This window comes from Panthera leo, chromosome F3, assembly GCF_018350215.1.
Source record: "Panthera leo isolate Ple1 chromosome F3, P.leo_Ple1_pat1.1, whole genome shotgun sequence".
Lineage (NCBI taxonomy): Eukaryota > Metazoa > Chordata > Mammalia > Carnivora > Felidae > Panthera > Panthera leo.
In genome coordinates, this window is record NC_056696.1 from 16,137,985 (window position 1) to 16,150,195 (window position 12,211).

Below are 12,211 nucleotides of genomic sequence, written 5' to 3' on the forward strand. Positions count from 1 at the left end.
TTCCCATAGAGCTTTAAAGAAAAGCAATAATAGGGGCGCCTGGGTGGCTCGGTTGAGCGTCTGACTCTTGATTTCGGCTCAGGTCATGATCTCACGGCCATGAGATGGAGCCCGCACGAGGTGCTGCACTGACAGCACAGAGCCTGCTTGAGATCCTCTTTCTCCCTCTTTTTTTCTCCACCCCCCCCCCCCATGCTTGTGTACATGCACGTTCGCTTGGTCTCTTTCTCTCTAAAAATAATTTTTTTTTAATTTAAAAAAGAATAAAAAAAGAAAAGCAATAATAAATCTGTGTGTCACCATTTTTGGCAGAGCCAGCTGAGTAGACTGTGACAGCTTTAGGAGTTGAGGGCTGAGGGGCTGCCCAGGATGTTCTCCCCCAACCCCATATTCTGATAATAGATTATATTATCAGAATCCTTTCTCTTTCCCATATTCTGATAATAGATTATAGTACCTGACTGAGACAAGGTTGGTTAGTCATAACCCTAATGCATCCCCCTAATACAATGATTGGTTCAGGGATGGGCATGGGACTCAGGACCATTTAGATGGTTCCTCAGCTTGGTATATATCACTGTCGAGACAGAGAGAGCTGTTCTCTTTGCATTTGGTTTCTAGCTATGACAATGATTGCCTAGAGCAGCTGGAGGTCATCCTCCCAGATGCACTGAGAAAGTCCACCTCAAGTCGGAGCAGTTCCAGAAGGTGCCACCTTAGATATCTCTGAGGTCTTATGACCTCACAATCCTGCCTGAGATTTTATCTTTTCTCAGAATCCATTTCTTATTTTGAGACCTTTTGCCTTCTAGAAAGGCTGGGAATGAGAAACACTTTTATTTTTAAACTCAGTGGGTACTGGCTCCATTATATTTCTTCTAAATTTCATTTGAAAACTGAACTGTTCCTTTTTGGCTCATCTCTCTCCTCTCATGTTGTAGCAGAAGCAGCCAGGTGGCACTTGAACACTATCTAGAAAAATCCTTAGCAGGACCATTGAGTTCATTACTTAGACAACAGTGTGGTCAAATTTACCACCATCACATAACAAGGGCCTCTCTTCTCCAGTTTCTAATAACATTTTCTTCCCCTTCCTATAAACTCCCACTAATAACCTCCCAGAGACCTTTAAAGATTCTGCAGACTTTCACGAACACTCTCCTCTAGGCCCTCTGGGGTTCCAAAAAGGCAATATCACATATTTTAGGTACTTCTGGTACTTAATTTGAAGAAACAATATTACTCTTCATAGGAGGTCAAATGTATCCCAATTATGCGATGCCAAACTTAATAGATTTTTGCCTCAAATACAATCACTAAAAACAAATATAGTATAAATTTAAACAAATGAACATTATTCATCAATTTGTAGTTTATTTTCAAGGAAGTTATCTTGTGACAATGAAATTCTACTCTCTCATTCCTTTGTCATTCCAATCTAATCCTCTCCCCCAGGAGAGGGGTTTGTTATGTCATTTTCTTGCTTCCACAGTCTAAAATGTGTATGTTATACATTACTGCATAACAAAGAGACACAAAACTTAGTAGGTTAAAACAACAACAATCATTTATTTAGCTGACATCTACAATTTTAGCAGGACTCAACAGAGAAGGCTCCATACTGCATTGGCTGTGGTGGCTTGATTGACGGATCTGCTTCCGAGATGGCTCACTAGCAGTGACTGTTAGCTGAAGCTCAGACAGGGCTGTGGGTTAGGGCCTCAGTTTCTGTCCATATGGGTCTCTCCACACAGACTGGTTTCCAAGACTGAGCATCTCAAATGAACTAGCTGGAAACTGCATCACCTTTTATGATCTATGGAAATCACATAGTATTACTTCCACGATAAGCACAGGCCTGCCCAGATTCAAGAGGAGAGAGTAGAGACCCACCTCTCTATGTGAGGAATGTCACGATTACATTGTAAGAAGAGCATGTAGGACAGGAGATGGGGCCAACTTGGAAAATACAATGTATCACATTTTAGATTAAAAAAAATCAGAGTGTATTGTCAGCCCTTTATAATTTGGGGCATCATGTTCACCTTAATAGCATTCTGCCTGCTTCAACTCAGTCTAGAGCAGTTCTCAAAGGCTGGACCATAGACCAGTGGTGATTCATGACAAAAGTTCCATCATACATGGCATAATGAGAAAAATATAACAGTTCATAATAAAGCTTAATTTATTCAATTTAAAGGACAGAACCTAACAATGAAATCACACCTTCCCTTCTTTTCTGATGTTAAAATCTTCTCTTTTATTAAATAACAGTGATAGCAGATAGTACTTGTTTTCTTAATGATGTCATATCAATCTCCTCCATTTTTTCACATTTTTCCAATCAAACTACAGAAGTCTCAGGAACCACTGTCTAGCGTTTATCATAGCACTGAATTTAGCCTTTACTTGACCCCTTTCTAAATAATTTAATTTACTAGTCTGCACATTGAAATTGTAATTACTCTACGGGTGTTCAGAAGAAGTCCTGCACCTACCTGTGTAGCAGCTCAAACTCAAAGCATATGGGCATTTGAACTCTCCTATGAATAAATGTATAATTCAATGCAACAACAGATCACAAGAAGTACTATATCTCTCTAAACTCAGATCCTCACATCAGCGGAATCTTTGACATGGGATCCAGGAATCCTTTGGTAATCACCAGGTTCACATGCCTAAAAACTAGTACAGCATGCAAGATGAAGGTCAGAAAACAGAGGAGAAACTAGATACACAGTCATGACGTTGTACGTGTGTGGGGCCGGAGAAGCGGGAGCCGCAACAGGGCACTGGCACAAAGAAGGTAATGGAGTGAAGGGTTCAGGAGTCATTTTTAGAAAGAACTCTATGAATAAGGTAGCACCAAAAGAGAATTCATTCAACTGTTATTTACTAACTTACTACCTTATGGGCTCTTGAGGTATGAAGAAAAACATGACAAATCCCCTACCCTCAAAAAGCTCATAATCCGCAAGGGAAGACAAATATGTGAACAATTAAATAGAATATATATGTGGCTATTAGCACTACAGATACTCCAGAGAAGGAGGGATTCGTTCTTCCTAACACTGGGGATAAAAAAGGTCACGGGGTGAAGAATTATAGACTGCTTTGCCAAAGGTCAGAATAGGCTTTTTTTTTTTTTTTCATCTTTATTGAGGCATAACTGACATAGAAATGTCTGTAAGACAGACTGACTTTTGAGAAGTTTCCATTGCTGGAGGCAAGATGAAGAATAGGAATTGGCATCTTAGTTCAGGCTGCTACAACAAAAGACCATAGCTGGCTACTTTATAAACAACAAACATTTATTTCTTACAGTTCTGGAGGCTGGGAAGTCCAAGATTATGGTGCCAAAAGATTCAGTGTCTGGTGAGAGCCTACCTCCTATACGGCTCATTTTGCTGTAACCTCACATGGGTGCTAAGGGCAAGGGAACTGTCTGGAGGTCTCTTTTATAAGAACCTAATCCCATTCAAGAGGGTTCTGCCCTCACAACCTAATCACCTCCGAAAGGCTCCACCTCCTAATATTATCACTTTGAGCATTAGATTTTAACATGTGAATTTGCAGGGGGGAGGGGTGGGGGCATGACATACAACACATTCAGACCGCAGCAGCTGGTAAAGGAGTTAGAAAAGCAGTAAAGGAACCACAATGACATAAGGGTGCCAGTCAAGGAGTTTTAAAAAGACAGCGCTACTACATACATCAAAAGCTTCAAGAAGTTGGAAGAGAAGAACTAAAAGGCGAATAAAGGAGAGAGAGGTTTATTTTATATTAAGGATCTCCAGAACTGTCTCAGTTTTATCTACGAATCTTTGAAGTAAGATTCAGGAATCATCCCCCTAATCATCAGGACCACATTGCCTGGAAGGTAACGACATACTCAAGATCAAGTCTCAGAAAATACGGTAGAAACAATAAAAATGGCAACTAGCCTTGTCCCAAATTACTGCAGTCCTTAAAGGTAACAGACTTCTCACAATGTACAATAGTAAGAGAGCAGAGCCAACACAGATAGACCTCCTTCCTTGTAGAACTCCACAAACACCCATTGGATCTACCAGAGGGAGTGAGAGTTATTGCCCTATTCTTTTGCTTAAGGCAAAAATGGAATGGAATTGCTGAAATGGAATTGATCATGCATAAAAAAGATCTCAAAACTTAAAAATCTGTGACACAAATTTAAAGTGTTATCTCAAAACCGTAGTTGAGAAAGTGTCAGCTGATGAGCAATTACTGAATTGCTTTTTTCTTTGCCATCCCCTCTATAATGAAAAACTAGCTTTTAGTGTAGGACAAAAAAGAAAAGGTCTTAAGAACAACACATAAATGTGGTTGTTTTTTTTTAACATGTTGTTTCTATAAAAATTTTCAGGAAAATCAGAGTAGTAGAAGGTTTGGGGGCTTTTAGATAAACTAGGGGAAAAAAAGACATTCCAAACCACTAATATGAAACCAAACCAACACTGATATTTAAAACATAAAAAATAGGGGGTGCCTGGGTGGCTCAGTCGGTTAAGCATCCAACTTCGGCTCAGGTCGTGATCTCACAGTTGGTGAGTTCGAGCCCCACGTCAGGCTCTGTGCTGACAGTTCAGAGCTTGGAGCTCGAAGCCTGGAGCCTGCTTCCAATTCTGTGTCTCTTTCTCTCTCTGCCCCTCCCCGACTTGTGCTCTGTCTCTCTTCATCAAAAATAAATAAATGTAAAAAAAAATTTTAATCATAAAAAATATAAAACAGAACAGAAAGAAAGATAGCATGGAGTCCAGTTAAAATATCTATATTGTCAAACCTACAGAATAAGGGAAATCTAAATATACATGTGTGTGTGGAGAGAGAGAGAGAGAGAGGAGGAGGAGGAGGAGGAGGAGGAGGAGGAGGAGGAGGAGGAGGAGGAAGCTAAAGAAATGAGCAGATTTTACTAAAAGACTAAATCCCACCTCACAGGTAAATTTTAATTTGGATATAAAAAGTAATAGTTGTAGGATCGCCTGGGTGGCTTAGTCAGTTAAGCATCCGACTTCGGCTCAGGTCATAATCTCCCAGTTTGTGAGTCCAAGCCCCGCGTCAGGCTCTGTGCTGACAACTCAGCCTGGAGCCTGCTTCAGATTCTGTGTCTCCCTCTCTCTTTGCCCCTTCCCCGCTGGCGCTCTTGCTCTCTCTCTATCTGTCTCTCTCAAAAATAAACATTAAAAACAAAACAAAAAAAGTAATAGTTGTTTAAGAAGAGGACCCTGAGGGGAGCCTGGGTGGCTCCATCAATTAACTGTCCGACTCTTGATTTCAGCTCAGGTCATGTTATCATGGTTGGTGGGATTGATTCCCATGTTGGGCACAGAGCCTGCTTGGGATTGGGGTTCTCTCTCTCTCCATTTATGTCACTCCACTCCCTTGCTTGAGTGATCTCTCTCAAAATAAATAAATAAACCATATAATTAAAAAAGAAGGAAGAAGGAAGAAGAAGACGAAAACCCCGAGCCAAACCATTCTTAATATATCCTTGCTCCAGAATGTCTTCCCATAGCTTTTCTTTTGAAAGAGGGAGAACAAACTTTCCCTCTGGAAATAGCTAATATGTCTTTTCTAATAGAATTCCTCAGTTAAATGGAAATTTCCTGCCTCTGTTAGAAAACCGTTAGATTCTCTATATAGCTTTTAGAGCTTCCAGAGAGACTTTGTGAGTGATTCACACCCACACTGTCTGGGAGCAGCATGTGGAACTCACACGGAGCCACACTTGAAGCAGAGGCAAGGACAGAGCGTCTGGAATTACACGTGCTGAATAGGGTAGAACAAAAAAAGGGTGATTCATACCTAAACATTCTTATAAAGCCCTACATGTATTTTCTTAACTTCAGTTGGCATGAGTAAGTTTGCTTTTATAAATATTAGAAGAAAGTGTGGTCTTTTACAAAATATATATTCAGTAGAAGGTAAGATCTTGACTTCTTTTCTGACCATGGCTTAGACTACAGATTTGGCACTTTTCACTTGACCTGGAAGGAAGCAGATTTTAAAATTACATTTAATTAGCTTGCCATATAAAACAAAAATGAAGCCAGTTGTCAAATAATTGCCAGTCTGAACCAGTCATTAATCAAGCCTTGGGGTTGGTATGTCAATTCTAGTATTCTCCTCCACCTTTTTTTTTTTTTTTTTTAATTTAAAGGTATGAGGTCACATTTCCCATATAATTGGTATTATTGTTCCTAATTCTGCCATTGAATAGAATAACTGAATAAACTGCTTAACCTCACCAGTCTTCACTTTCCTCCTTGTAACTTGAGGGGGTCATTTGAGAGGTCCCATCAAGACTAACACTTCCATCATGTGAAGGTATAAGATACTGGGGTGCTTGGAGGGGGTATAGAAGACCTGAGGGGGGGCAGAGAGGTGATTCTTCCTTAGCGATGAGAAGGGAAGGAGGGAGAGGTGATGGACCAGGCCAACAGCAGTGGTAGAACAGAGAGAGAGGGTGAGAACCAGATTGTACCACAATGACAGGGAGAGAGGGTGAGAACCAGATTGTACCAGGTCTTAGTCATCTCACTTTTGGACTATGTTGGTCTCACTTCCTCTAGTCTCTTCTCCATCCATTTTATAAGGAAAGCCATATTATTCTCTCCTACTGAATCCTTCTTCTCTGCTTACCCCAAAGCATTTAATGGCAGCCCTCTGCCCCGGATAAAGACCAAACTTCTAAGCTTATAATTCAGTACTTTAAATGAAATGAGCACCAGTTAACTTTTCAACCTTATTTTTCACTGTTCCTCACAGACTTCACTATAATTAGCCAGATGGATCCTGGCCACTTCCCCACTCCCACCTTCAAGCCTTTTGTCATCCTATGGTGCCTTCATTCCAGAACTCCCTTCATATTCCAGCCTGGCTACCCATCCTTTCAGACAATTCCTCTTTCTTCATGATGCTTCCTCCTAATAGCTAGGCTTCTCTGAACATACACAGTACTGAGTTTATCTTTTCTAGTTTGTAGTTTTCACAAACTAGGTAGTAGGCTGCTTAAAGACGAGGACGGTGTAAAGCATCTGTCTCCCTTCAGGGGACCTAGGAGTGTGCTATCTATGCATATGCTCAATAGACGTCTGGTAAAGATGGCAAGGGATACTCTGCCATACTACCTAGATTAGATTGTCTTAACCTTTAAAAAACCATAGCCCCTTTTGATTAAAAAAAAAATCATTGCATACTCATAATCCAACATTCAAAAGAATGGGTTCACATCATACACAAAAAATAACTTAGATTGGACCATAGAGCTAAATGAAAAAAGCTAAAACTACAAAAGTCTTACCAAAAAGCCCATAAGAGTAAATGCTGGTGACCTTGGGTTAGTCAATGTATCCTAGATACGACACTGCACACATAAGCAACGAAAGGAAAACTAAGGTCAACTGGACTTCACACTTAAAGGCTTTTTTGCTTCAAAGGACACAATCAAGAAAATGAAAAGATAATCTACAGAATGGGAGAAAATATTTGCAAATCACATATCAGATAAGGGAATTGAATTCAAAATACATAAAGAACTCTTACAAGTCAACAAGAAAAAGACAACCCAATTTAAAAGTGGGCAAAGGAGTCCAATAGACACGTCTCCAAAGAAAATATACAAATAGCCAGTCAGCACATGAAAAGATGTTTAACATGATTAATAATTAAGGAAATGCAGGGGCGCCTGGGTGGCTCAGTCGGTTAAGCGTCCGACTTCAGCCCGGGTCACGATCTCGCGGTCCGTGAGTTCGAGCCCTGCGTCAAGCTCTGGGCTGATGGCTCAGAGCCTGGAGCCTGCTTCCGATTCTGTGTCTCCCTCTCTCTCTGCCCCTCCCCCATTCATGCTCTGTCTCTCTCTGTCCCAAAAATAAATAAACGTTAAAAAAAAAAAAAAAAAAAAACTTTAAAAAATATAAAAAAAAATAATTAAGGAAATGCAAATCTGAACTATATTAAGGTATCACTTCACACCCACTAGGACGGCTAAAAGTTTTTTAAAAGACAATGATAGGGGCGCCTGGGTGGCTCAGTCTGTTAAGTGTCTGAGTTCGGCTCAGGTCATTATCTCACAGTTTGTGGGTTCGAGCCCCGCATGGGGCTCTGTGCTACCAGCTCAGAGCCTGGAGCCTGCTTCGGATTCTATGTCTCCCTCTCTCTCTGCCCCCTCCCCTGCTCATTCCCTCTCTCTCTCTCTCTCTCTCTCAAAAATAAATAATAAAGATTAAAAAAATTTTTTTAAAAAAGGACAATGATAGATGTTGATAATGTTGTGGATAAATTGGAATCTTCATATACCCTGCTTATTGGAAACATTCAGCAGTTCCTCAAATGAAGAGGCGGAGTTACCATACGGCCCAGCAATTCTCCCAAGAGAAATGAAAACATGCAGTCATACAAATTTGTACACAAAAGTTCACAGCAGCATTATTTACAATAGTCAAAAGCATGGAAAGTTAAATATGCATCAACTAATGAATATATAGGTAAGTTGGGGTAAGTTTGAATCCATAGAAGAATATTATTCAGAACAAAAAGGAATACGGATGTTACAACATGTATGGACCTTGAAAACAGCATGCTAAATGAAAGAAGCCAGACACAAAATGGCACAAATTGTATGATTCTATTCATGAAATGTCCACAATGGGCAAATCTTGTCCAGAATGGGTAATTCTATAGAAATACAAAAGATAAATGGTTGTAGGAGCCTTATGGGAAGGAGGGCGGGGGGAAGGGGTTACTACGAATGGGTATGGTGTTTCCTTTTGGGGTGTTTATGTTCTAAAATTAGATGGTGGTGGATTAGATGATTATATAACTCTGTGGATATATTGAAAACCAGTGGATTGTGCATTTTTAAATGGTGAATTTTATAGTATAAGAATTAAATCTCAATAAAACTGATATTTTAAAAATTCTTAGGGATGCCTGTCACCAAGTGCAGCTTCCCCATTGACAGGAGACTGTTCCCCCAACAGGATTTTCAAAGCACAGTTATAATACTGAAAGTGCTTTTTCAAATTCTGCCATTCTATCTCCTAGGAGGACTGGCTTTCCTAGTTGAAAATCAAAGGCATAGTAAATTATATAAAATTAATAAATAATGGCAACAATATCAATATTAGACATTCTCTACAGAAATAATAATTGTTACTAATATTGAAGCTAATAATAAATCTAGGGAGTTATATCATACTTGTATCATGAGCTTGTAAAAGGTTAATGAAGATTGTCAAAATCAGAAGTTGTTAACCTCAGAAATAACATTGAACATTGAATATTCATCTTTTCTGACATTCAAACCATTTTTATCCAAAACTTACGCGGTGTTGCCATTTTTGTGAAGATAGGAGTCACAATATCTTCCAATTGTTGTTTCTGCTCCAAAAGCTCGCTGACAGAAGCTTCCAAATGGGTTTCCAACCATTCATTTTTTGTACGGCATGCACTGAGGATGGTATTCTAGAGATAGAAACAGAATTTACTTTCTACTTGTTTATTAAAAAATAAAACTCTATAGTATCTCTGAACTAGCACTGTGCAAGAGAACTTTCTGTGATGGTGGAAATGCTCTATCTGCATCGTCCAATGTAGTCACCATTTGACAGTTATCCACTGAGTGCTAGAAAAGGGACAAGTGTGACTGAGGAACTCGATTTATTTAATTTTTAATCGGTTCTAACTTAAAATAACTACATGCGGCTAGTGGCTGCTATATTGGTCAGTGCAGCTCTAACATTAGTAGAATGTTGTGTAAAATAAAACTCATAATTTACAGTCCTGAAGCCCTGGGCCAGTGTACATCCTCTCCCTAATTCTTTATTTTCATTGAGCCCTGTGACAAAGGGAAGTGTTTGCAAAGGTTGGAGAATAGGTGGATGGTATGAACTGGATGCAACCCAACAGGAAGTTTATTCCTTCTCAGAGGGTTCAGAAGAGAGGAAGTGCCAGAAACGCAAGAAGAGCTCCACCTCACTGAAAACTTCTCAATTTGCATCAAAGCTATCTCGGCACACACGCAGCAAACGGAGGGTGTCTGATTTAAGATGTTTATTGTTCTGTGGTTCATAATAAGAAAGAGAAAAGAATGCATTTTTTGCATGTCCTGTCCCTATTATTAAATAGGCAGTAGTGTATGCAGACATATGTAAAATCAAGTGGATTTGGAAGGATGGCCATAATATATTATTAAAAGAAAAAAAAGCAAATTAAGGATAAATATATAGTTTTATAAAAAAATATATATAAATTTGTATTTATATTTATATATTTTATAAATATATAGTTTTATAAAAAACAAAATCTTATAAAACTGTATGTGTGAATACATGTGTTTATATAACTGAAATGGTGAAATTTGTATGGTGAAACTAACACAAGATTGTTATCAGAACCCCAGGACAGTAAGACTGGAAATGGAAGAAAGAAAGCTAGTAAGTTTGCTTTAGGCATTTCAATTTTATTCTAATTATTACTATTTGTACATAATATTTTCTAGCTCAAATAACCAAATATTTAAAAATTGAAATTAAAAGAACTTTTATAGTACCTAGTTGAACAGAGTACTGTCTGTGCCAGGAAATTTTTCTTTCTCAGATTTAATAGCTGCAATAGCTACTCTAATAGAACTTGGCCTATATTTTGTTGGTTTCATAAGAGATTTTGTAAACTGTTTTACGAACCACAAGTGAAATGTGTCATATTCTCAGACTTGGAGCTGTCTTACACTTTTAGCAATAGCTAATTCTTTTTCATCAGAATTAGAAGTCACAGGGAATTCACAGAACATCTTGCACAGAAATGCAAGAGATCTTTTAAAACCAAATCACATTTCTAGTACCTGGAGCATATCTTTTTATTTTAGTGTACATCCAAAGCAATAAATTAGTCCACATGTAATGCTTAGTATATGGTAAATGTGGCAAGCTGGCTTTAGAATTAGCTGTCTTTATATTTGTGCCTTTGTTTACCATCATGTATAATATGAAACATTAAGAAATATGTAATGTATATACACATAGATACTAAAATATGATGTATATGTAAGTTTTAAAGCAAAACTTAATGACATGAGTATCAGTAGAACTCACTAATCAACAGAATAACCAGAACATGGCCGGTACTATTAACACTATTTCTGTGCTTCTCCCCTAACTTATCCCCCTGCCCTCTTCCAACAGATCATCACAATCTGTGTTTATAACTTTGCTTTTCTTTTCTAATAGTTTTACCCCATATGTACAAATCCCTAAACAATATAGTTTCATTTTGCTTGGTTTTGAGCTATAAAGCTCAAATTTCATAAGAAAATCTCTACAGTCTTTGGTGATTTTTTCTTCACTTCAACAATATATTTCAAAATGTATTCATGTTGTTGGATGTAATACTTAGTACATGTATCTCTATGTCACTCTTTAATATCATTTCATTTAATTTTTATCATTCTCTTTTCACTAGTTTACTAAGGAAGGAGGGAAGGAAGGAAGGAGTAAGGGTAGATAAGAGGGAAGGAGGAAGCAAGGGAGGGAGAAGACACCAGCAAGGACCACGACCTACCTCTAGAGCATTAGTATAAGAAATTAAAGATAAAAGGCAAAAATCTCAAAAGACTTCTGAACAAACAGTAGTCACAATGCAGTACCTTGTCTTCCTTAAAGAGCTTCCCTGGTCCCTTTTCTGTGTCTGTAACAGCTGCAGAGACCTTTGCAATATATTTTTTCAGAGTCAGCCTTGCATCTGAAGGAACAGGACAATAAATAGCACAATAAGACAAAGACTAAAAAATATGCTCAACTATTTCCACTGTACTATTATACATCCAGAGTTTATAAAGACTGTATGTAGGAGATTTGTTGAGGTTGCTTTCACTGAATTTCAAGATAGGTAATACTCAACTGGCACAGTGCTTTGGGACACTCACTGTGTTCCTACAATAATTCCTAAAATTTTGAAGACAAATAAACATGTGATACTTAATCCCAACGAGATCATATTCCATTAAAATATCTACTCTGGAAGGGCACCTGGGTGGCTCAGTTGGTTGAGCGCCCAACTCTTGATTTTGGCTCAGGTCACAATCCCAGGGTCATGGGATCAAGCCCCCTGTCATGCTCCACACTAAGTGTGGAGCCTGCTTAAGATTCTCTCTCTTTCCCTCTTTCCCCCTTTCCCTTGCTCACACTCACTCTCT

The 12,211-nt window shown here is 38.6% G+C and overlaps 1 protein-coding gene across 2 annotated transcripts in view; it reads right to left on the minus strand.

Annotated features, from left to right (window-relative positions):
* Nucleotides 1–1,545: 1,545 nt before the first annotated feature.
* Nucleotides 1,546–12,211, minus strand: part of ANKRD45 (ankyrin repeat domain 45) — a 49,672-nt gene continuing 39,006 nt past the window's right edge. Inside the window, exons 4-7 of one of the 2 annotated variants that reach the window (XM_042925761.1) lie at nucleotides 11,663–11,757; nucleotides 9,345–9,483; nucleotides 5,824–6,005; nucleotides 1,546–1,816 (exon numbers count right to left, since the gene is read on the minus strand). In XM_042925761.1, the coding sequence (XP_042781695.1) occupies nucleotides 5,974–6,005; nucleotides 9,345–9,483; nucleotides 11,663–11,757 (266 nt within the window). In that variant the 3' untranslated portion in view covers nucleotides 1,546–1,816; nucleotides 5,824–5,973. The remainder of the gene's footprint in view (nucleotides 1,817–5,823; nucleotides 6,006–9,344; nucleotides 9,484–11,662; nucleotides 11,758–12,211) is intronic. The other variant, XM_042925762.1, reaches the window with a different exon arrangement.